General features: G+C 45.5%; 1 protein-coding gene across 2 annotated transcripts; it reads left to right on the plus strand.

Moving 5' to 3' along the window:
- LOC118296556 (zinc fingers and homeoboxes protein 2) lies at positions 1-25,810 on the plus strand. Of its 2 annotated transcripts, none has more exons than XM_035621827.2 (13): positions 1-448; positions 16,296-16,749; positions 17,113-17,811; positions 18,096-18,308; positions 18,899-19,153; positions 19,235-19,450; positions 19,625-19,709; positions 20,217-20,402; positions 21,319-21,734; positions 22,384-22,591; positions 22,707-22,875; positions 23,123-23,242; positions 24,166-25,810. In XM_035621827.2, exons 2-12 carry the CDS (start codon positions 16,651-16,653, stop codon positions 23,238-23,240), a joined length of 2,664 nt encoding a protein of 887 aa, XP_035477720.2. In that variant the 5' UTR covers positions 1-448; positions 16,296-16,650; the 3' UTR covers positions 23,241-23,242; positions 24,166-25,810. The 2 variants fall into 2 exon arrangements, with proteins under 2 accessions (XP_035477720.2, XP_035477730.2); XM_035621837.2 differs by having other exon boundaries at positions 16,300-16,749.
- Positions 25,811-25,914: the final 104 nt, after the last annotated feature.

Consider the following 25,914-nt stretch of genomic DNA (forward strand, 5'->3'; position numbering starts at 1 on the left):
TGAATATGCAATGAGCTGAGCGCAGGCGTCAGGACAGGAGAAACTTGACGGCCACGACACGCGGCTCATTCGTACCCCCAGCAGCGGGCAATGCTTCGCACAGCCGGCGGCACTCCTCCCGCCGTCGGGACGCGCACTTGTCAAACTTTCCCCCGGCCGCTTCTGCACTTTCCCGCCGTTCCGCCGCGCCATGGAGCCGCCGCGCACGGACACCGGCGCTCCGGTGCGGCATGCAAATACGTACTCTGACGTCGGCGATCATGTGGCTTTTGGCGTAGATCCTCCTTGTGATCGCCAATTCTCTCTTTCCTGTCGCCTGTTGTCTGCTCGGCGATTGGGCCGCCGCCGCCGGACCGTGTAGGAGAGGAATTCGGCCGATTTCGTCGGCGGGATCGTACCGCGTACCACCTGAGCATCGCGCCAAAAAACCCCCAAAACGGCGGCACAGGTAAGAAATGGCGAAACTGTTCCTCTTGTTGTCGTCGTCCGTCCGTCCCCCCCCCCCCCCCCCCCCGCCCCCGTTAGCGGCTCGTCGCGGCCCCCCCCAGTGAAAAGTAGCCCAAGTTAAAGCTGCACGTAGTTGTTTGTGTGCTCCTCTTTCCGTCGGGCTCGCGCTACACCCACGCGACTCTGTGTCAATATTTCAACTTGTCTCGCCGCGTGAACTTTGCCCGCCGCCGCCGCCGCGCACACCTGCGCGCCGAGACAATGTGGCCGCCGAGTTGATGATCGGGCACGTTTTCACTCGCGTCGAGTTTCACTTTGACACGCTGCGACCGCGGAGGGGGACGACGGGCAGCGAGCAGCGGCGCCGCGTCCACTTTTCCTCCTGCTCCTCCTCCTCCTCCTCCTGCCCGTGTCGACATAACCAGCAAAACATGGCCGTCCTTTGCCGACATGTTGTTACGTCGATGGCGAGAGGGGGAACATTTGGCGGGGGGGTGGGGGGGGGGAGTGTTTCCCTGCTGCCCCCTCCGTCACATCTACGGGTTGACCCCCCCCCGCACCGCACCGCACCGCACCGCCGGTGTTGGTCGCTCGCACTCCGCCGTGCCGAGGTTACAGTGCAACTTTTCGAGTCCGACGTTGTTTATAGACTTTGATTAGTGCGTGTCTGTGATGTGGGCGTGGCGTTGCCCCTGGTGATGCCTCCTCCCCTCCGAGACCACGGCGGCTCTCTTCACTGCAGACTTCACTGTTACTGTAGCATTAGCCGCGGCTCACTTGTGTCCTGTCACTGCTGCAGCCAGCACCCTAACTGTGACCCCCCCCCCCACAAAAACAAAAAGTCAGCCCCTGCTTTTTTTTAAAAATCATAATATCCAACTTTGGCTTTGAACCCAGTGTACCGCACTCCTCTGGAGTCAGCACCAGGGGAAGCGTGTCCTCAGGGGGCACCCGGTCAGATCTTATGGATGGATACTGGCTTGGCTGGTTTATGACATTGTTCTTTTTTCTTGCTTCGTGGATGTGCTGTGGTGCACAAGATGACGTGTAGAAAGTCACTGGGAATCAGGTGTGAACATAACCATGTACGCTAATATGACACGTGTCATAATAACAAACACCCAGACAGTTTCTGACCCCAGTGCTGTCCCGGTGTATACCATCTCCTACCCAATCATCTTGTTTTCATTATGTCATGACAATAAACCACAGCAGATATTTATTATCATGAAACCATGTCGTGAAGTGAATCTATAGAGTCGCTGTACACTCTCTGACTTTACAATGAGGCGGGTGTCATGTCCTCATCAGACACGATTCAAGTCTCATGTGATGCGTCTTGTTGCTTTAGGTTCTTTCACGTGATTTGAGTGTATACATATGCGAGTTTATTGGAACTGAACTAAACGCAACCCGATTGTGCAATACTCTGGCATTGATATGAGAACCAATACACATTGAATACATTTTAATTGTTAATGTTTTTTGTCCTTTATTTAACAAGGAAGGTCACAATATCTCCTATTACAGGGAAATAAAAAAAAGTTGCATGTATAGGAAAAACAAGCAGAATTGGATAATACACGAAACATACTTAAACACAACTAACAAACTAAAGCACAGAATGGACGCAGAAACAAACAGCAAGTGATGGCAATTTTTGCTTTATGAAAATGAAATAGGGAGGGAGGGTTTAAGGATTCCAGGTTTAGTTCTTTGTTGCAGCTCATCCAAGCATGTTATTGGGACCGTAAGGAGATCTTCCTTTCATCGAGCATTGTAGCTATTCTGGGACGAAGTATCAACAGACCTATAAGTATTGTGTGTTATGATGAAATTCATTTTTTTTGCATTTTGTTGCATTCAGTCACAGAGGGCTGCCAGCTCAGTTTTTGGTACCACCGCTATCCCCGGCTTTAAAACGATTGCAATGAATTCCATGCACAGTTTTTCAATTTGAGCAAAAGAGAGTCATGGTGTCAGATTGGCACTTTGTGTTGGCAGTTATGCAAAGTTGAGGTGTTGGGAGAGGAGGGTTTTGGATCAGTGCATCCCCAGCAAACTACCTCTACTATCTGATGTTTATCGACCTGTAATTCTATTCTTCATAATGGTTTACGGGTTTTTTTCATAGCAACAAACACACAAGTATTAGTGGTGATGATGATGATGATGATGATAAGGATATGCAAGGAAATACCATATTACGACATCGGTTGTGATGAAGCCGATTTACATTCTGAATAATTCAGTGCACCTGTTCACCAGTGAACAGAGGCAGATCTCTGACAGGTCTACACGCTCACTACCCTACAGGTGGGCCAATTAATTGAGAAGCATCCCGTGCATGTTTTGGATACTGCCGACTGTACGTCTGCTGAGATATCTTCTTTTTATCATTAGAAGATGCTCTCCCAGCACTGGGGTGATCTATTATGTTGTATTTATAAACGCTCTCTGATCAACAGTCCCACCCTCTCTGTTAAAAAAAAAAAAGAGAGAAGATGCTAGTGGTTTTGATCACAGTGCAGTTAACCCTGCTGTCATACCAGTTACTAGCAATTCCTCTGGGTATGAAGTTGGCTTCACTCACTGAGCCATGCTCTCTTGCTCTTTCCATGTGAAGAGAAATGTGGCTCGTGTTTTGTTCTTCACATGTTTCCCTCTTGTGATCTGCCAAATCAGAGATAATGTTATGTAATTTGGAATGACAAGCGGCTCTTTTTTATTCTTCTGTGGAAGGGGTGAACAATCAAAGGGTTTCTGTTGATAAAAGTAAACCGTCGCGTTTCAGATCACACACAGTTGTCTAGTCTGTTGTCTAGTCAAGCATAATGTGGGTAGCATAGCTTAAAATAGGCTTTATTAACATATATACGCAATAAGCCAACCTAATGATATGAGACTTGTTTGAATTAATTTTTAATGAAGATTTTTGCCTGCTCAAACAAACCTACTGTCACCATGTCAGAAAAAGTGATATTTAACATTTAAAATCCATATTGTGTATATAGTGTCAGGTTAAAGCACAACATGAGCAAATTATCTTTGACAGATGCCAGATTAATTTAGATTTAATCTAAATTTCTGTATTCGTTTTTTTAAATTGACAGAAAAATGTATTAATACCTTTGGATGATAATTTGATATATTCAATTAGAGAAAAGCGTACGTCACATCCTACCTTGTTGGCCATAACATTGATGGTTGTTCCATTGTAACTGTCACACTGTGACAGCAATTGGGAGAGTGAAGCTTTTTTAGTAAGTTAGTTCATGTACAACCTGTTTTATTAATAATAATGGGTTAGGCAGCTATTATTTCTGGAAAAGTTGTACACAAAAAAAACAATCTTTGAACTGCCATTATTTCCAGTCTTGCTCAGGCATGCAGTGTTTCTCAATGTACTGTGACCTCTTCGTAAGTCACAGCCGAGACATCCAGCTGTGTGGCGATCCGCTCTATTTATTCATTTACAGTACTCGGGTAGTGGAAAATGAACACGATTCAGTCTGTCACATTCATTTGAATAGAATATCACAGAGCCTCAAGAATTGGTGTCAAATAATAACCCAAGAACTGCATGAAAACACTGTTCTGTTTAGACAGATTTATATAGATAGCTTGTACACCAGCTATTCTAAACCAACGCCAAGTGCGTTTTAGATCAAGCTCCGTGGCACATCAAAAGCAGTTTTTTAATACCCAAGACCATAATATACAGTCGGGCAGAGAATAAAGTGCAGCATAATCAAATACCATTTCTATAAATGACGTGTGAGGTCTGATTGTTGACAGTCATTGTTACGGCAGATGTTGCACTTGTCAGTTATGCGAGCGAGGGCTATTTGAAATCATCTGACGCCGTCTCTGACGCTGACGGGAAATAATCTGGGGCAGCAGATTGACAGTAAAACACATTTACTGAGAAGTTACGTTCATTTTAGATAAATGAAAGTGGACAGGTGGCAGGTAGTATAAGTGATGTGTGGGCTGTTAATGTTACAGCTGTTGAGTGTGCATGGTTTGAGAGGAGGGTGAATGGGCCCATTAAACCCTTTTTTGGTTTGGGGGGGTGTCACTGGTTCGTCAGAGGGAATAAATAAACACTACTGGGGAAACTGTAGCATACACCTAATGGGCGCTACAAAATAATATAATTATACAAATTATATTTTTACAAGAATATAGGGTAAGTATTACATTAAATGACAACCTTATACATTTACAGACTGAGGGAACATACTGCTGCGCAGCTCCGACTAAAAGTCCTGATAAAAATGATAAAAATATCAACGTGCTGTGTAAATTATAGTTTTTTTATTATTGTAAACTCTCAGCAGTAGACATCCAGCACCGACCAATACCTATATACACTGAACAAAAACCTAAAACCTTACGTCCAAAACACAGACAAAAACAACTGACAAAATGTGTCCGGGAAGTTTTCGTCTTGAGCACGGGTATATGGACATTTGAAAAACACGGGGGTCAGTGGTGCGATTTCATGAATCAATGTTTGGTTGGATCTTGTGCTGGCGTGATGGTCGGTGGGCATGCGGAGGGTTTGGCAGTTTGGCCAAACTTAAAAAAAACACTGTCTTTGGTCAGCTGATGGTTGAACGATGGACATACAATTCTGCTGACTCTTGACATTCCTGAAATCTGTGGCGTTGTGACGTTTGAAATCTGTAGTGGCCTTTTTATTGTGACGAGCCCAAGGCACAGCTGTGCAATAATCCTGCTATGTAATGGTTGGATTATTTTTTGCAAAGGGAAAGTGCTCACCAGCACAGATTTAAATTAATTTTTGGACAAAATTTGAGAAAATTGAGCCGTACATGCATAATAACCGTTATCCAGACCTTCATTGTTAAGGGGACAATTGGGCGTGGGGAGGTTGACGTAACGGGTTGAAGGGATGCTCTCTGCTTAAAAGGGGTCATTGGCACAATGACACACTCGACTTGCTCAAACCCTGTTGTTGTTTGTGGCTGATTGTATAGGCCTGTTTTTGCCTTCACTATTTGTGAAGTCTTTCCTGACAGATATACTGTAACCAGCATTGAAGTAAAAGCAGTCCTGTTGTTATTATGCGTGTTTGTTCTGAACTCGCACTTATTTATTCCCCGATATACAGTAGTTATTTTTGGAGATGAGCGAGCTGACCAACGTTTGGTTTTAGCATGTTTTTGTTTCTTTGCATTCATCGGGAACATCCAGAATTTCCTCACTGCCCACCACACATCCACATCCAGTCTCCAGCTGTATAATGGCTGTCCATTCTCTTGGTGAAACAGAGGAGTGAGTCATCACGGATCGGAGCGCGGAGGCTGTTGCCGTCATCACAGCCTCTCGTGCTGAGCTCGAAGCCTGCGATGACATCACCAACGTTTTTCACGCCGTGCTTCGTTCCAGTGTTTTTTTCCTTCCTCAGCTGTGCCTCTGCCGGCTTCACAGACATGTTGTTTGGTGACTAAGGCAACCACAGAGATGAGCTCATCACCTGTAGGTGGGGCTGAGGGGGAGAGCGTGATGGAGGGAAGGAGACAATTATAGAGGCAGCGCAGAGGAGATGCACAGGGACAGACGGTGAGGGAGCGTGGACACTTTCAGAGAGTATGTGTGATGTCTGAGTGATTACAGAGGAAGAGTGACACTGGCCTGTGAAAGACAAGAAAGGAAGACAAGGGAGAAAGTGATGTCACATTTTGTTGTGTCAATTTTTGGTGTTAAACGGAGCAGTTTGCAGGCTCATGATGTGTGTGATTCCGGAAAATCTTTCACCACAGCTCTTGTGGAAAGCAAAGCGTGAACATTTACAGGTAGCCCACACAACCTTGTGCGACCCCGTTCCCTATGTATGGATTTAAATGTTCACTGAGGCAATCCCGCCTCCGCCAATGTACTCTATACAGTGTTGCCATTTCTCACAGATGAAAAAATCACTGGAAAAAATCACAGATAAAGTTCTTGTGTTGGAAATCTTCCCAAACCAAAGGTGTCACAGAGAGAGCCAGAGAATGACGAAGAAAAGAAGAAGTCAGAATGTCTGAGTGGTGTGAATTACGGCCTAGCAGCGGGAAACTGCAAGAGGTGTGTGTGTGTGTGTGTGTGTGTGTGTGTGTGTGTGTGTGTGTGTGTGTGTGTGTGTGTGTGTGTGTGTGTGTGTGTGTGTGTGTGTGTGTGTGTGTGTGTGTGTGTGTGTGTGTGTGTGTGTGTGTGTGTGTGTGTGTGCCATTATCAGTATCTGCCATTGTGCATTTCACTTCACTGCTTCATTGCTGCATTGCTTATTATTTTAAGTCTATGAGTGCATTGCAGTTCATACAGCAGTGTGATCTGCATGTGCAAGAACCATCACCCACCAGTCAGAGGGCTTAACTCTGGTAGACACTGCAGTATCAAAGAACTTGAAACTACTTCTGCTGCTGACACATTGAATCTTCTGTTGAAATTTTGAACCTAACCTCTACACGCAGCTGTCATAAAAAAACAAAACAAAACTGTTTTATACCCATGCATGCATACAAACAGTGTCTTTATGTCGTGGTCATTTGTGCGTGCGTGCGCGTGCGTGCGATGTGTGTGTGTGGAGTCGCTCCCCATGCCACATCCCAGTGTGTCCTCCAAATTTCAAGTTTGGGAAGAAAAGAAAAAAAGGAACGAGAGCAAATTGGAGAGAGGGGGAGCTGCACTGCACCACGTCAGCCAATGGCAGAGCTCAGACACGCCCCACTTGACTGCGCGAGACCAATGGGGAGAGGGTCGGAGACAATTCACAAGCCCCACCCACTGCAGAAGGCAGAGATTGACAGGTGGGAAATCTGGCCGCACAGGAGCACTGAACGCTCGCCGAGACTCTTATCAAATGCAAAATAACCAACGCATAACTCTCCAGGCGTTCTCATTAGGATTCAACAAGACAAGTTAAGATGTAGATCCTCTTTCCTCTTCTCATGCATGCACACAGACTGTGTTCAAACGTTTCATTATTTCTCCTGAAAATTACATTGCGTTGCGGTGATTAACGTGTGGTAACCTGAAGTTTTGCAGAGCCCCTCAAATGTTCCTTGTCATAATTTGCAGGCTGCTGGTTGTGTGCGAGATGACCCTTGCCCCTACTCCAGTTGTGTCCCACAAGGCAATTACTCATACCAAAAACTCATATTTTACTGTGCCCACACCAAAGAAAACTACAAGAGCATTTGTTTTTTTTGCGGTGGTTACAGCTCTTAATAGTTGACATTATGAAGTACAAGGTTTCTGTGGGAGTGTAAAGTGTCTGTATGCGCAAAAAAATGCCATGAGGCAAAGTGAAAGAAGAGAAGAGCATAGAAGAGCAAAATAGGACGGCGGGGGGGTTATTGTCATGAAAGCCGTGTAAAAATGTCTGAGAGGGGGATTTTACCAGTGCATTACTCTATTTGCTGTAATGAAACTCTGCCCTGCACCCCATCTGCTTTTCATCGACACCCGCAGCCCCTGGAATCAGGTTAAATGCTCGCTGACGTGTGGGCCTCCGTCATCGGGGTCACTCTGTGTCAGCGTTGAGGGGCTGCAGCAACAAACTGAACGGAGGCGGCCCCTTAGATTCTTCCATGACAGCATGGGCGTTGGGATACTTGTCAGTTCCTGATGTTCAACAGGCAGAGCAACGTCGGAGCCCATCATAGTCGGACTGTCATATCGGCGTAATTGCCATGTTTGAGTCCACTGCTGGGCTACACTGCCGACTTTTCACTGACTGAAGTTTCAGCAAGATCCAGTAAGGAATTCAAAAAGAATGTGTACTGTGTTACAAACAAAGGGAAAGCTTTCTCTTCTTTATGCCCCCAATAAGATTCCTTGTGGAAAAGCATATTTTCTTTCCAGACATGTTTCTCACCTCTGAACGTGTCATTCAGACCTAATAATAATAATAATAATAATAATGTAGTAATGTGATGTCAGCATATGGTTGGTTGTAGGTGTGAAGTGAACCATTCTGTTGTCGTGTCCCCGCCATGATAACGGCGGGGACACGCAAAACGCGAGCACGCACACACACACACACACACACACACACACACACACACACACACACACACACACACACACACACAAGCGCTTTCTGTTGGATATAGTGTTGCCATAGTAACACAAGCATCAGCCGCAGAGTGGGTGACACTTGGGTATTTTTATAGCTTGCCCTTTGTGCGTATGACGGCGTGACTGTGTGTTCAGTAAGGAGACGGGTCTGGCAATGTGACACCTGGTTGTGTGTGTGCGCGTGTGTGCGCGTGCGTGTGTGTGCGCGTGTTCTATGTTACACGAGCCACATTAAATGGAAGACCTGGTTCCTCGATCAGATGCAGTGTGGCCTGCTTGATGATACTCGCAGAGTTTGTAGATTGAACAAGCGCACAGTGGTGATGATGACTAGTTATCTGGGACCGTCCGTATGAAAGTTTGACAACTTCTCACCTGAGCTGATGGGTGTGCGTGATATCACAGAAGCCCTCCTGAGTCTCTGTAACTTGAAATATTATGAAAAAAGAATAGCATAGAGGAAAAGTGCTGATCTAAAAAAAAAGTGACACAATTTACAGGAGCTAGAAGTTGCTGTTGTGAACAGCTTTGCTTAAATTAGGAGCAATAAAATGTGGTTTTCACCAGAATCAGTGTACTGTATAAGTCAACACTTTTCCAACAATTTAAGAAGCTGAAATCCGTGAATTTTCATTGTTTATTCATAAAAACTACTCGATTAATTGATTATCAAAATAGTTGGGGATTAATTTAGTTATCGATTACTAATCGACTAACTGTTGCAGCTCTACGGAGATTTTACCACTGTAAAATCTCACATGGGCTCACTTGGACATTTAACTAGGGGGCTGGCAGAGAAGAGTTCCCGGAAAAGGTCCGCAGCAACATTTGCAGACATTTGTGTTCTCACATACAGCCCTTCCTGTATATTCCAGGAAAATATCCGCTCATATAACAAGGAATTGCAGTTAAGTAAAATCAAAGATGCTTGACGTAAATCTTGAGGAAGTAACTTGTAGCACCCTGGCTACTGTCCAAAGCAGAAAACAACAGTAAAAAAACAACAACAATTTGAACAAGTTACCTTGACTTAAATGTCCGATACTATTTAATAAGTAAGCTGGTGGAGCTATTTACTGATCTAGTAGAAAGAAGCCGAACTGCATGTTCTTTTTGAAGCCTCTCGAGTCTAGACACAGTGAATGCCCGTCCCAGGTTCACCCTCTTTTTCTATCACTCTACTTCTTCACCTGCTTCTGTTCCTCCGTCAACGTGATTCTCCTCCTCTCTGGAGGTTGAGTTGTTTTCGTCAATTCGGCAGTTCCACTTGTTTTTGTCACACGATGGGTGACGCAGTTCCTTTGAGCCGTTAAAGCAAGTCGCCATTTTTCTGCGGGGAAAAAGAAAAAACGCGTCCCGCTGGCCAAGAGAATGAGATGAAAGCAAGGCTTATAGGGGACCGATATAAGCACGGAGAGTGTCATTACATATTTCACTATCACTATTACACTGGCCAGTCAGTTTGAATGACGTCTGTGTTAATGCACCAACATACTGAAATGGAATAATGGATGGAGTGGATGCTGAATCAGGAAGACGGAAACCGTGGATGTCTTAAGCAGAAGTATTTATTGTAAGAGCTCAATGTTGAGGGGACTTCCGGTTCGCCACACAGATCAACAGGTTCACAGTGTTCGGCGTCCCGAGACAGTCTGCCCATCCCCGGTCTCATGGTGTAGTGCATTGAGCTTTGAGCAATGTCGTCATCAGAGACTTCCGCTGCTCAATGATTGCTTTGGCTTGCCACAGATGAGATGACCTTGCTTGGTGCCTGAGAAGGCTCGTCGCAACGGTTTCTCAGAGTGGATAGACGGAAATTCCTCAACACGTCCAATAGGCCGTTGACCAATTGTTTCCCCCCGGTCCATTTTCCCCTACCAGTATCGGCATTAGCGCTCACAAAGTCCACCGTAGTTCGCGCTGTGCAGTAGTGCCGAAGTGATTCTCTAGCCTTCCGTCCCCGCCCTTCAGAAGTAGTGCGGCTCTGTTGCTATGCAGAAAAGACCGAGCGCTCAGACACAGTGCAGCTCTTCGCCTTGCTCTGGATGAGCCGTGTGATGAGATTTAAATTAAGTCCAAAATTCTGCTTCTTCCACCCCCCCCCCCCCCCCCCCCCCCCCCCCCGCCCGCCCCCCGCCGGGACATGTTGTGTTAAGGAGGGTGGAGGTGCCTCCGCTCTCCCACACAATTCTTCAGACACACACATTGTCCTCCTCACTGCGGTGGCTGACCTATGGAACAAGCGGTCAGGAGGGAAAACGCGCTCAAAGCGAGACCACGGAGAGAGAGACCCTTCCCTTACAGTACTGCCGACAGAGCAGTGTGTGCTGGTGGAATACAGTGTGACGGAGGTTCAAAGTTTTAGTTTATGTCGGAGCAGAGTGGTGCCGCCGCCACAGTCTCGTGTTGCCGCAGCTTGTCGTTTCTAAGCGGCCGGTTTGTACTTCATGCATGGCTTCAGTCGCAGGAGCCGCAGAGGTTGCCACTCGTGTGCCTTTTGTGTTTCTGATGACCGCATGCCTGAAAACTCTGGCGCTCGGTTGGCTGGGTCCCTGCAGTACATTCATTTCTCCGGCCTTATTCTTTCTTCTGTTACAACAATGACCCCTACCCCAAATCTGCCAGCTCGTGAGAGGTGATCTTTGTTCAAGCTGTCCAGGAGAGAGAGAGAGAGAGAGAGAGAGAGAGAGAGAGAGAGAGAGAGAGAGAGAGAGAGAGAGAGAGAGAGAGAGAGAGAGAGAGAGAGAGAGAGAGAGAGAGAGAGAGAGAGAGAGAGAGAGAGAGAGAGAGAGAGAGAGAGAGAGAGAGAGAGAGAGAGAGAGAGAGAGAGAGAGAGAGAGAGCGAGCGAGAGCAGTGGCACGGTGCATATTGTTTCGCATTTCAGACGGTGCATAGCTATGCAAGAGACTCAAGTGCACCTGATTGGCGCGGCTGCATTGTATGATTTTACATTTACTCTTCTTTTTTTTTATCTCAATGAAAATTGAGCCACATGTATAGCGGTAACCACAGTAATCTGTAAGAAAGGTTGTTTTCCTTATAATTTCATCATTATGCACATCAACATTCAACCAGCAGTGCTCCAAGTAGATAGAGATATATGATGTCACTATTTCTCAGACCAAGTACAAGTACATTTAGCTTCTTGCCGATACGGAGTACCACTATGAGTACTTGCCCCTGCTAGAAAATAAAAAATATATACCATTGGAATTCGTGGAGTCACGACTTTCATGTGCCGTATAGCCTGGTAGCATTTGAAGCATTGTGATCTGACGATCATAATGTTTTTTTTTTGTTTTTGTACAGTTTGCCTGTTTTTTTTTGCAATAAACTGCTGACATTGCTCAACTGTCTGGAGGACGCCATGTTGCCGTAGTGGTATCAGTTGCTGTAGTATCGGAGTAGTTTTATGTACATGAGCGCAGAATCAGACCTGATATTGTTATCGGACCTGATACTGGTACCGATATCGGTGCTCCCCTAATTATTTCAAATTTTCGTATTTTACTTATGTTTCTATTTTTACTGTCCACTTTACTGCTGTGACATGGCAAATTCCTCCAAGTGGGACCGGGACGTATAAAAGTCATCTTCAGTAAATGTTTTTTAATAAAAGTTTTCTGCAACAGAACACAACTTTCCCAAATTCCAGTTCTTTTGAGAGCAGAGTCTGAGACATATCTCCCCCCGCCCACTACTTTTTATTACGTTAATGATAACCAGAAATAGGATCTGAGAGGAGTGTGCTGCTGTGACTCACTTGTTTAATGTCATTCTCCTCTCAGTGCTGTTTGCATATATATATATATATATATATATATCAAATCTCCTTTCTATCGCACCACTGTGTTTCTGCTGTATTAGATCATCTGTCCGTCTTCATACAATAGACAGGCTCAGTGGTACTGAGGGTTTTGTATTGATTTCCCCTGCGCTCGCCTCAGTATGTATGCCAGTGTGTAGCCTAAAACTGATTACTGCCGGGGCTGATAAATATATTCGCTGCCTGGCGGCATTAAAGGTAACTCCTTCAGAAATATGGATCCGCTAATATAATGCACCAAATCAGACAGACCGCCAGACACCGGGCAAGAACAGACAGTGGAGCAGGAGAGGGACTACCAGGCTGAGTATTCATACAAGTTTAATGAGCATCCAGACAGTGGGGAGTTTGTGTCTCCAGCACCGAGCTCGCGCTACACACAGGAGCTCGCAGGCCGACTAGGATAGACACATTAACTAACAGGTGGGAGACTTGATTGTTCGACCCAGCCCGCAAAAAACTGACAAGTTTGAGTCTACAATTATTCCCCCTTTTCTGGGTTTGTTTATATGGCATCTCAAAAAAAAAAAAGGAAGCAGACATCTAAGTGCTTCAGGCGGCAGTCGGAAACATCATTTCTGTCTGTGACACGTTGACAGCCAAACAATCAAACATCTCAAAAAAAAATTGATGATTAATTTTTTTGAAATCTACGACACTTGAGCCTGGCAGCGAGGCTATAATTAAGGTAGTTATTACACAAGTTGTTTTGATAAAGTTTGTGTGACTGCGGGAATAGCTTAATACATTGCCATGGTTATTAATTACACACTGTACCAGTTCCCTTTTTCCATGATGCTTGTCGGTGCTCCCAAGTAGCCAGCCAAGGCAGCAGGACAGCAGCCCCTCCCTCCCTCTTCCTCTGAAAATGGTAGAGAGAGCAGGAGGAGGCTGTCGGTGCCAGCGTCTCCTCGGCGCTCAGCACTTTACACAGGCTTTTCTCTTTGTTTGAGGCAGCCGGCGCACGCGTGTTTAACTCGACTGTTACAGCTTAAAACTGCAGAGCTGCGTGTGTTAATATTGTGTTAGATAATGTTCGTTCTTAGTCGGCCTCTGCTCGATAACTTTTTCTCTAAACGACTCGGCATGCAGACCAATGATGTAATCCAGAGCCTCGAATCTAATTTCCGAGGAGCCAGTGGCAGCTTTTGTGCAACACCGACATTATTTGAGTTCTCTTACAGTTGCGTTTAGTGCTTACTAATACCAATGTTGCATAAATGGAATTGCTCATCCTCCCTCCCTCCCTCCCTCCCTCTGCTTGTGTGGGTTCAGCACATGCAGTAGGAGGTAAACGTCCAGCCACAGCCTGGTTCTGTTCATCGACGGATCCTCGTCCCCAGCCGCTATCGCCCATTCAGCACGTCCGAAAAAGTGCTCCGGTTGCGTCAGCGGTGAGGCAGCAGAAGTTCAGCAGCTCATATAAAGTGACACGACAGATGCATCTCCAATTCCTTCCTGCTGGATCTTGGCTCCGCTGCTGGATTTTAGAGAGAGGGCAGAGTTTAAGAAGACAGAGCAACAGAGAGTGGAAGAATGAGTTTGCACGCTGCAGTGTTCACATTATGTGTCGTCCCCCCCCCCCCCCCCTGGAATCAGCCATTCTGTGCAGCACCCAATACAGGGTCCGTAGGATAATCTGGCATCTCGTGACCTCATCTTTTCCCAGAGAAATCTCCACTGTGCCACCTGACCGGCCCCAATCTTCCTGGGAAGTGGAGCCTTTTCTTCTCCTTGTGACTCTTCTTTGACCTCCCCCCATTGTCTTTCAGTGAGCGAAGCGGAGTAAAACCTCACAAATGCACCACAACACTGCATCCTGCAGGACAGGGATTTTCCAGTCTTTTCCACACCCAACACAGCAACATTCCTATTTGTCTGTCTACACGTCCGTGTCTTTTTCTGTCCACCAAATCCACCAAACACAGTCCCGCATGCAGTCGGGGGTCACCCCTAATCTCCGTCGGTGACACGGTTGTAGCAGCTACTCGTCTCTAAGCTCTACGTCCACGGTTGCCATAGCGACACCATGGTAATGAGTCTGCATTCTAATGACGCCCCAGTGGGTCGTTTGAGGAGTTGAGATATCTCGGGACAGTGAGTCGACGGGCGAATGACAGCCTTCGAGCCTCGGAGGGGACAGGCGCCTCGTGATGAACGTACGCAGCAGTGGGAGACGGCCACATTAGGTGTGCGACACCTCTAAAGTGATTACAAAGTACAGTCCTCACTGTGCTGAGCCAGCAGAAACCCCCAAAGTCATATTCCCCTTACTGCTCCCCCACCCTGTGAAACAGTCAAATGTGAATCATACGGTTAAACATTGTCTTTGGTGGAGTATATCTTCTGTCAGTGTTTACTCATAAGTATCACATTTTTGTTACGTGGCGTGGTACACATGAGATCCTGAGAGCACTTTTCCCCCTCGTCCCCTGTGCTGACTCGGTTTTATAGGAGCTCATTATTTCCCGATAGGAGAGCACCGCTGCTGCATCGACTCATTTGATTTTTACTCATGAGTATGAAGCTTCAGCGTGAGGCCTCAGGAATATCAATAGAGTTTTTTTTCAGTCAGATAAGCTTCTCTCTCTCTCTCTCTCTCTCTCTCTCTCTCTCTCTCTCTCCTCTCATTACAATATTACCCCGGGTGAGATTCCTCTGCTCGCTCTCCCTTTCCCTTTTCGCTACAGCCTCTTTCTTCATTTCCACGCGGTCCAGATGAAGCGGCTCTTGGTTTTATAAGATGTATGTCTGAAGCTGCTTTTGTCTCTGGCTCCTCCCTCTATTCACACTCCGCAGTGTAATCTGATCGGATATTAGTCAGTATTTCTCAGGAGAACTTGTGGTACGGAGAACCACATTAGCATATCAGCTACATTGTCAAATCACTGATATCAAACTGGGATGACAATGGTTTTTTTTTACTCCGCATAAGTGGACACCAAAGTAGTCAATTTTTTAAAACTGATAGTGACGCTGCAAAAATACTGTTGCTACCTGAACCCTCCTAGTCTCAGCTAAGTAAAACCGCCCAACTATAATTATGACAGGTGAGTGGTGCAAGTGGGCAAAGTCCATATGGTTTCAAAAGATTGTTGCTCATGGTGTTGCCTTGATTGTGCAACTGCATTTAATGTTAATATGACTTGTTTATGTGGTGCAACTTTAAATAGTCTGTTATTTATTTCAGCAAATTAGGCCCTAATTTACTCTAAATACATGAATATATTTGTTTTTTAATCTCCACATGAGATGGAATGTGAGAAAATTGTCCCGATAGACCCCAAGATGATGTATTCAGATTGCTTGTTTTGTGTGAGCAACGTCCTTTTTATTTGATTTATTAGGGTGATAGATGCATGTACTCACTTTTTTTTTTTACAGAACATTGTGCAGTCTGTTTGGCACCAGCGTTCTACTTGTCCATCAGTTGACCACCTGTAGACACTCTGCCGTGCTCCACTGTTTGTTGTCTTCGTCAGCCCCCTCTGACCTTTTTCCTTTTTGAGATGTTTTTGTTGCCGAGTGTCGGCTCTACACCTCCTTTGGGTGGTGGCTCACTGCAGATCCACATGGGACACTGCTGAGCATAAATGACCCAGCATGTTGCCTAAAACCAAGCCTGTGTGGTGCCTCCTATTCAAGAAGGAAATCTATGTTTTCTCTTTTTGTATTCATTCTCAATTACACGCTGTTTAATCCAATGTCTGAACTGGACTAAACATTTTTAAACTAGTCTCTGCGCAGCTCTAGTTGTACCACTTTTGTACAGTACAATTCTATAACTTGCATTGCTTGATTAAATGCATTTGAGCCATACATTGCAGAAGCAGAAGAAATGTGTTTTTATAACAACGCATGCCAACATGAAAATGTCTTCCTAATGTTTCAAATTGTCTCTTTTTTTTCTACTCTACCCTTCTCATCCAGGTAGCATCCTATCATGCAGCTCCTAGAGATCTGCGAGCTCCGGAGCTGACTCCGTCAGTGAGACCAGCTTACACTTGACTACAGCAGTCCGATCTCTACCAGACCTTCACGTTCCACTGCCCTCTTTTCTCTCCCTTCCCACTCTCTGGCTGCTCAGTCCCATCCCGCAAACCCGTCCTGTATCTCTGTCCTCGTACAAGCCAGTCCCCCCGGCTGTACTCCCACACATCACAGTTCTGTATCCCGCATCCTGGGCACATCAGCCGTAGTCTCCTTCGCAGACATCCCTGGCCAAGCACAGGCACCAGCTTAGGGCAGCTGTCCAACAGGACAAACCCAGTCATCTACCACCAGCATGTCCAGTCGACGGAAAACGTCCACTCCCTGTATGATCCGACCAGGGCAGACCATGGTGGAGTTGGATGATGAGGCAGAGGAAACGCCCAGTATGGAGGTACGCTTTCGGTGTGTCTGGCAACAACAGCGTCTTACTTTTCTTTAATGGATTGAGTCGGATTAACCAGATTGCATCCATGGTTTAGTTTTAGTCGATATTTTAATTCTTTGACTTCTTTTATCAATTTTATTGTACAAATACAGACCCATGTTATACATGAAAACCCTTTATATGATATTTTTTAAAAACCCATGTCATATGTTTTCTCTAACTGGATTTCAGTGGATGTGCTAATCTCAGGATTTAAAATTTTAAATCTGGCACATGAATGTATTGGGCTGTGGATCTTGTGCACATATTTGAAAATGCCATTTTCAGTCAGTCTTCTCCATTGTAAAAGCTGATGTTTACATCTCCCAGGTAACAATGGAGAACCGTACTGAGGAGGTGCCATTGGAGGCGGATCTCTCAACAGGAGCAGATTCAGCCATGGACCTGGATCTAATGGGAAAGGCCTCGGACCCCCCCACTGCTCCTGACAAACCGGCAGCCGAGCCACCGGACCTTTCTAAGCCTCAGCGTAGGCAGCAGGGAGGCTATGAGTGCAAATACTGCCCCTTCTCCACGCAGAACCTCAACAAGTTCAAAGAACACGTAGACGCCAACCACCCCAACGTAATCCTCAACCCCCTGTACCTGTGTGCCGTCTGCAACTTCAACACAAAGAAGTTTGACACCCTGACGGAACACAACGAGCGGTGTCACCCAGGGGAGAGCAACTTTAAATTCAAGCGCATAAAAATGAACAATCAGACAATCTTGGAACAGACGATAGACGGGTGCAGTAACAACGCAGTCATTTACAACGCCTCCGGCGTCGGCTCTGGCAAAGGGGATGAACTCGGCAAAACCGTCAAGGTCGGTAAACCAAAAATAATGTCATCAGATAATAAACGGACAGAATCTCAGTTGGGTAAACTGACCCACGATCTGGCCAAGAAACCAATCACAGCGGTTAATGTCAACGGGACGGTCATCATCCCCGAGTCGACGCTCCTCAAAGCAGACGGCCTCTCTCACATCATGCCTTCCCTACAGCGGCCACTGAACTACACCCAGGTAAGTCACACAGTGGAGAAGGAATACCTCTTTTTTTTAAGTGCCGTTCCTGTATATCTAAAGAAATGTTATTTTTGACGAAAATACTCATCCGCTTTCTCGCAAGGACTCAGGTGAGAAAATCAATACCACTCTCACGTTTGTGTGCCAACTATAAAAGCTACATTCAGCAGGAGGTTAGCTGAGCTTCCATGGAAATTATGAGGAAATTGCAGACATCATCTTGCTTCCTGGGGAGAATCGTTTTGATCATTCAGTTGCCATTGCCGACCGTTTTGTTCCAGGTGCCGAAGATCGCCGTGCCCCTCAACACAACCAAATACAACCCGTCACTGGACGACAACCTGACACTCATCTCCTCCTTCAACAAGTTCCCGTACCCGACGCAGGCGGAGCTCTCCTGGCTCACCGCAGCCTCCAAACATCCGGAGGAGCAGATCAAAGTGTGGTTCACCACACAGAGGCTCAAACAGGGCATTAGCTGGTCACCTGAGGAGGTAGGACTGGGGAGCAATAACAATATTTTTAACACTGTTTTCAATTTTCTTCCTTTTAAGTATTGTTTAGTGTAGGCCGCCCCCCCCCCCCCCCCCCTGACTTTTTCATCACTCAGAGGCTCAAACCGCCTCTGCTTATTTCCCAAAGAGTAGAACATAATAACTGTGTTTTCTAGCAACTAGTGCTGAGAATAATTATTTTGAGCTGCAGTATTAAATGGGCTGGGGAATGTGCCGCGCTGTATCAAAGCAAATTGCAGCTCAAAGCACAAGGATGCTGGTTGTCCGTTTAGAGTAGACAACACTAACCGCTGATCAGATTCTGGGCTTCTGTTTGATAGCTACTTTTGATGTTAAATTATATTTCATTTTTAACTTTAACATTAAAAAACAACCAAATTGAAATCACAAGTCCTGCAGAATAAATCATGAATTAATATTTGATACGCTATTTACTGCAGATAAATACAAAAACATTTTGCAGGCTGGCAGCCACACACACAAACACACACTGACTCACACACACACACACACACACACACACACACACGTTAGTGTTAAACATAGAATGTCCTTTTCCTCCCCGACAGGTGGAAGAAGCCAGGAAGAAAATGTTCAATGGCACAATCTCTTCCGTGCCTCAAACCTTCACCTTGGTAGCTCCTCAGCTCAGCTCCCAATCGTCCGCCAACATGTCTGCAGCCTCCAAACACATGCAGTCCGCCGCCTCTGTCCTGCAGTCGCTCCCCTGTCAACTGCTGGGACAGAGCAGCCTGGTGCTGACCCCGGTAGCCAACGGCTCCACTGTGACCTGTGCACCGATGACGCTCACGCTGGCTAACCAGGTAGAAAACAGACAAGAGTCAATATGACAAGAAAGAATCCATCTTTACCTCTGTTTAATATTTCCTCCATGATTGTGACAGGTGGTACAGTCACTCAAGCGACCCCTGACCTCTCCGGTGATCGCATCAGAGAGTAAACGACCCTCCATCATTCAAACCATCTCGGCGCCCATGGCCACGTCCAAGCTGACGTCATCCAAAGTGCTCAATTTTACAGTTGACCCCAATAAAACAGCCGAGCAGCTGTCGGTGCTGAGGTCCAGCTACTCACAGTGTCCTTTCCCTGAGGAAGATGAGGTAAGAATAAGTGAGTGAAATGGCTTTTTTGGGGTTTTTGTTTTTGAGCCATGACTTATAAATGTGACTTTTTTGTGGCTTCCTTTATTTTAAAACTTAGTACTGTTGCACTGTCACTGATAAACACCCGCACTTATTTGTTTCATCCCATGTTGCATCTTGTGGTGTGATTAGATCTACAGGCTGATAGAGACCACCGGTCTGTCCAGAGGAGAGATAAAGAAGTGGTTCAGTGAACAGAGGCTTCTTAATGTCAAAGGTACGGGCTGTGATCAGTGCCACACATCTAAAATGATGAATCCCCCTCACTTTGATTTATCGTACATCTTTCTGTGGCTTTAAAAGAAGCTCATTTTGGTTGTCAGTGGTGAGGTTGTTGTTTTTTTTACTAAGCCATTACATACTTTTTCTTTTTTTTAGCATTGTGCTGCACAATTTCAGCCTTCCTCATTTTAGCCCATTGAGACCAGATGCAACAAATGCGTGCATCTCCCCTTAAGACCTGACGTTTCTCCCTTTAGAGCCAAATGAGACATAAACATGTTTTATGTCGTCATGTTTAAGACGAGCTACATCCAGGCAGACGCAATGATTTGGAATGAAAGCTGAAGGTTTCAGCATGTTTCTATCTGTTTCAGTTTTAGAGAATGTTAAGTTATCAGAAAACCTTGAGGTTCTTTTTAGGGCGCCTTATGGGTTATAAGATTAATCAGCATATCTCTACATTAAAACAAAAAAATTCCTTCTCTCTTTGCCACTTTCAAAGGTGCTCCTCCACCACCGGTGCTGGTGAAAACAGAGGTGACGCTGGCACCCAAAGATGCTCCTGTAAAGAAGGCGGTGCCCAGCCACTTCCCCCTGCTGGAGCGGGTGAAGGGAAAGACGTCAGAGCAGCTCAAGGCGCTGGAGGAGAGTTTCCAGAGAAGCAGCTCTCCAACGGAGGCAGAGCTCGGTACGGCCCCGCACATCATCAAGCCTCTCACGAGCACATGCCTCATTCGTATTTTGGTTCTTGGTAGATGACATAAGAGTGGCACCAGGGGGGAATCTATTTGAGAAAAAAGTAATGCATAGGACTGGGACCATTTGAGGGTATCACTAGATCAAGAAAAGACAAATAATGAATCAATTATAATGTAATTAGTATAATTAGAACAAGTATTTTCACATGATATGTGAAAAAAAAACATTGCATCGACAGCATAAGTAAAGGAATATTGAACGTGGCTATCTTGTACTGTGTAGAGGAAACCAAGCAGCTTCATTAATGGTTGTTTTTCTGTGTGCAAAATTTTTATCAGTGCATTCAAGCAAATGTTATTTTGCCAACTCTGATACTATATTTACATGCTCGACGTAAACACATTCTATTTGCTTTTTTGCCTCCAAAAACACATGTCGGCCCCCCTGCAGATCAGGAGCTAATGAGGCACAACATCATCTTCACACGTATCTTATTAGTATCAGCTTATTTTTGTGTCGTTCCCAGACAAAAAATGATTACAGCTAATTATTAAACCTTTGCCACTGCATTAGGATAAATTGGTTCAATTCAGTGGGTTAAATAAGCAGCTGCTTCTGTCCTTGTCAAGTTCAATAGCCTCACTTTGTAATGTGGCATGTTACTTTAAGAAATTCTGTAGTGTTTTCTTCTATTTATAGGCGCTCGGGGCACGTGACTTAATTTTATTTCACCCTAAAGGAGCTGCAGGCCCATATCTGGTGTGTTCCTACGTGACCGGAATAGCAGAAATGTTTTGTACTGAACCCATTTTTAAGTTCCCCCTGGAGAAAGACTACATTTTTACGGGTTTCCAAAAAAAGCCTCCACTTGGAGGTAATGCAGCTCATTGTCTTGTCTGCTGCAGACCAGCTGGCCCAGGACACCAGGCTGTCCAAGACGGAGGTGGACTGCTGGTTTTCCGAGCGCAGGGCGCTGAGGGACAACATGGAGAAGACTCTACTCACCATGGCCTCAAAAAACACGGAGGACAGACACGACAGGGCGGGAGCGTTGCTGAACGGGGCTCCCCATCGAGAGCAGGATGGGAGGCCCCTCCGCTCTTCTCCTCACCCACCTGTCCTCTCCTCTTCCTCCTCCTCCTCCTCCCCTCCCGTGCTTGCAGCCTCCTCCCCACGCCCGCCGACCCTCTCCTCCTCCGCATCTCCTCCCATCCTCACTTCGTCATCCTCCTCCTCTTCTCCCCATCCCCATCCCCCCATCCTGTCGATCTCCACGAGCCCAGCTCCCATCACCAGCCGCTCCCTCACCCTGCTCAGAGAGGTAGGAGCGAGTTAGAACGTGGATGCGAGCTGTAATGATATGGCGATGAATGCTCTTTTAATCACTCAGGGGCTGCTAATGGATTTTAGCAGATTAATGAGATGTGACTTTGAAGAGATTAGTTGATGAGATGGCACCTTTTTTAATGCAATCTGAAGGGAGACGTGTAAAATTAAAAGATTCATCTCAAGATGGTTTTGAACTCGTAGTTGAGGAGAAGCAGTGTCATCGACGCTACATGATGGAATTGGCTGATACCTGAATATTAAAAGTGAAATAAGATCTTTAAGTGATAGCAAGGTCAGATCTGATAATAAAAGCAACTACTACTAAAAACCATTACTTTTATTCACGCTCAGTAAAACATTGTGCAGGTTGTCTTTTCATTGCGACCCACATATTTCAGCTACTGAAAATTAAAGTCCATCAGCCATGTATCAAGCCCACCAACAATAGCAACAGTATTTATAGTCGCACATAACCCTACATAGTAAATAAAGATAAATGTGTAGGATTTAAAAAATAATAATCCTCAATTGTTGTCAGCTGCGATGTCTCGCCGCTTTGAGCCAGAGAATTTCAAGGAACTGTGTCTCGGCATTGCAGCAAAGGATGAAAATAAAAAAAAATGTTTTTTTTGTCTTCACAGACGTTCTGTCGGACCCAGTGGCCGTGTCCTGAGGAGTACAGTCAGCTGGAGGTCCAAACCAGCCTGGGACGCACCGACATCGTTCGCTGGTTCAAGGACCACCGCCTGGTGCTGAAGAACGGAGAAACTCTGGACTGGATGGAAGGTTTCCAAAAGCAGAACTCTGCCGAGCAGACCAAAGTTCCCTCGGAAGGGAAGGCTGTAACAGGTACGTTGTGGAGAGCATGAAGTCGTGTTTGTTTGTTTTTTTCTTCCTAATATCATTTTGAAAACTTAAACTCTTCGACTTTGTGCTTTCTCCGTGCACATGCTTTATCGTGCAGCCGCTGGCGCAGTGGAGGAGGCCGGTGAGAACACAGCAGCCACAGAGCACTCCAAGCTGTCGGAACAAGACAAAGTACAGTGGTTGACTGACAGACTAACCCACGGTGTGACGGACCTGATCCGGACCAGACCGGATCAGACTAGCTCTGGCACGGCTGACAAAGGGAGGTGGGTGGAGAAACAAAAACGTGTTGTTGTTGTTGTCTTGTATTCGCTTTCCTGGTGTTAGAGTTATGTTATACTTACAAAAAAAGACCAGGTCCCTGCCAGTAGCGAGTTGCACTTTGTTGTTTGTTGCATAAACTACATTTTCATGCATGGTTAAAATAGAATTAAATCTTTCTGTGAGTTTGTTTTCCAGTTCCTAGAAAAGCGTGTGCTTGTGTTTAAACTTTGTGTTCCATTGTGTCGCTAGGTGGGTCAAGGTGACTGTGGCGGTGGGGGAGGAGACTGACGGAGGAGTGGAAAGACAGAGACTGGCAACGGACTCTGATGTTTTGACCTTAGAGCAACCAGGGAGGGTCACTGGTTGATGGTAGGTTGAATCGGTGAAATAGACCTCAAATTATAATAACTGCATTAACAGTTTAACAACTGCAATGCAGTCCAATTCATTCCAGTGAAGACAGAGGAGAAATTGTGAACATCGTATGTTTTTACACCATATTTACAAAACGTTGGGGGCACTGATCTTCGAACACTGATGAGGGAACTTGTCAACTTGTCACCAACTTAACAGTGTGCCGCTGGGCAGGTAGCAAAACATCAGCGGCTTAAAAAAACTCATTGATAAGAGGAGATGCAAATTTAAAATGGTTAAGTTACAGTAAAGCTGTAAAAACCAAAACAATGATCTGTAAGACCTGACTAGTGCAGCATCAAATTAAAAAGATAAATGACAGTAGTGCATCTTTACCAGTCATAAAAGGTTCAACAGTCGGAAGGCAAGTTACATTATTGTGTTTCCCAGCTCTTCACGAAATGCATGCTGGGATACGTCCTAGCCTGCTTGTGACCCTGAGCTGGAATAACTGCCGGAGCAGGATGTCTCATCGCGTGACTTGGCTTGTATAAATAGATGAGATTAAATGGTGAACTGTTCCTTTAAGATGCCACAGCTGCAGCCTCCCAGCTACCCAGGAAGATATTAGTGTGTAATTATCTCTGACTGGTCCTTCAGAAAGATGGCATGCTGGGTACGACAGGACGATATTTGGACCACACTGTCATTAGCATCGCACATGTCGACACGCACAGACACAGCTACTGTCACGGGAGGCCGCACATGGAATATATGTTCAAGTTTGTTTCCTCAAAAAATATCATTTTTGATTCCTAAATTTCTCATTTTTGACTATGCATTCATGCAAGCAATTTAAATTATATTTTGTGAACAGTATTAACAAATAACGAACAGTGATTTTTACCATTTCTTCTAAATGTCTGATTATGTTCCAGGTGAGTTACAGACCACCACCACGCGATGCACAGATGACCAATCGGGAACCAGTGATGTAACTGACTGCCTGTGATGTCATCACAAAGGGCCCGGGGGACTTTGGAGGTCCTACTGTTTGAAGCACTGATGCGAGGTGCAGATGCTGACATTAAGAGGAGTGCCAAAGCTGGACTTGATGCATTGTTCTTACTACTTCTACAACACTTTTTTTTTTTTTAACACAAAACAAACAGAAGCACCCTTGTAAATATTTTTCTGTATTACAAAAAAAAATGTTTGTACAGTTTTACTGCGAAGGCAAAGTTTTGTTACATTTTTAAAAGCAAGTACGACTGGTGCCCCTGAACATGTAATGTTTTTTTTCTGTTGTTGTTTTAAGATCAGAGCGTATGATAATCTCTGTAAATCAGGTCTATTTCTTTTTGGAAATCATACTTGCGCACTTCTCTTCATGAGCAGTCTTTGATGGCACTTGCATAATATCCCCTGCTGTAGTGATAAGATTCTCTCTTCACTTCACACTGTAACTTTTCCTTTTTCTCCAGCAGCGTCACCTTGACTCACCTTCGTAGATTTGCGCCGGTGAGGGTGGAAAATAACTCGCGTGTGCTAGAGGGGCTGATTGGAGGAGTAACAGTGCTTTGAGCGACGTGAACACAACCTGAGCCCTCGCGGCCGAGAGGCCGGAGAATCAACAAGAGCAGACCAAGACTTCACAGCGCTAGGGGCGAAGGAATGGCTGAATTAATGCACTGTGCATCCTATCAGTTGCTATTTTATCTTTGTTAATCTGCTGGGGGGGGGGGGGGGGGGGGGTTCTTTTCGCGTCAGTACCTGAGGCATGTTCACGAAAACCGTACAGAATGTTAATTTTGTGAAATGGAAACCTTTAAATCACCCAGGGAGGAGTGTCTGTCGGATCGCACCGCGCTGCCTTTCCAGCTCTCGTACCTGACGTTTCCCGTCTGCCTCAGAACCGGGGTCAAAGTACAGACTGGTGATGATGAATTCAACTTGGTTTTTTTAGTTTTTTTTAAACTTGCCAAGCGTCTTGGTGACGGTGTTCGACGCATGATGACGTTGTCAAAAGATGACTTTCTTTTTCAATTACATAAATCCATCTGACCGGTTCTCGTCTTCACTCTCGGCTTCCTGGCTTCAGGTATGGCCAACGGATTCCAAGCGGCGCACGGCTCAGAGTTGATTCCCGTTGAATGGGGCCTCGTGACTCGTGTTACAAAAGCTAAAACGAACAAAACCGCCGATGTTACTTGGAATCGTCAGCAAATATCTCATCAGCCAAAGCTGTCCTGAACTGCTCGCATGTGCTTCGACAGTCTTCATTTATTTTCAAAAAATTTTAAAGGGATTTCTTGCGATATTCGTGCAATTTGGGGGGGGGGGGGGCGACGACGTTTGAGTTCAGCTGTCATTTTGAGTTAATGATAACCCTTGTTTGACCAGCAGGTGAATGGCTGTTTGCTGGATGTCTGCTGCTGCTGCTGCTGCTTTAGTTTCGTGCTCAGGCAAGTTTCTGGGATACTGTACATTTGGTTGGCTTGTACGGACTACCGTATGCATTTTCATTTTCTACTTAAGTCTGCTGTAACCCAATAAACACACAACTGACTGTAAAAAAAAAAAGAAAAGAGCCCCGTCTGTCTTGTGTCAGTGGTACGAATTAAAAAAACTACAAACATGAACCCCGGTTTGGAGGGAGGGACAGAGACCTACGTTTGCTTAAAGAC

This window comes from Scophthalmus maximus, chromosome 1, assembly GCF_022379125.1.
Source record: "Scophthalmus maximus strain ysfricsl-2021 chromosome 1, ASM2237912v1, whole genome shotgun sequence".
Taxonomy (NCBI): Eukaryota; Metazoa; Chordata; class Actinopteri; order Pleuronectiformes; family Scophthalmidae; genus Scophthalmus; species Scophthalmus maximus.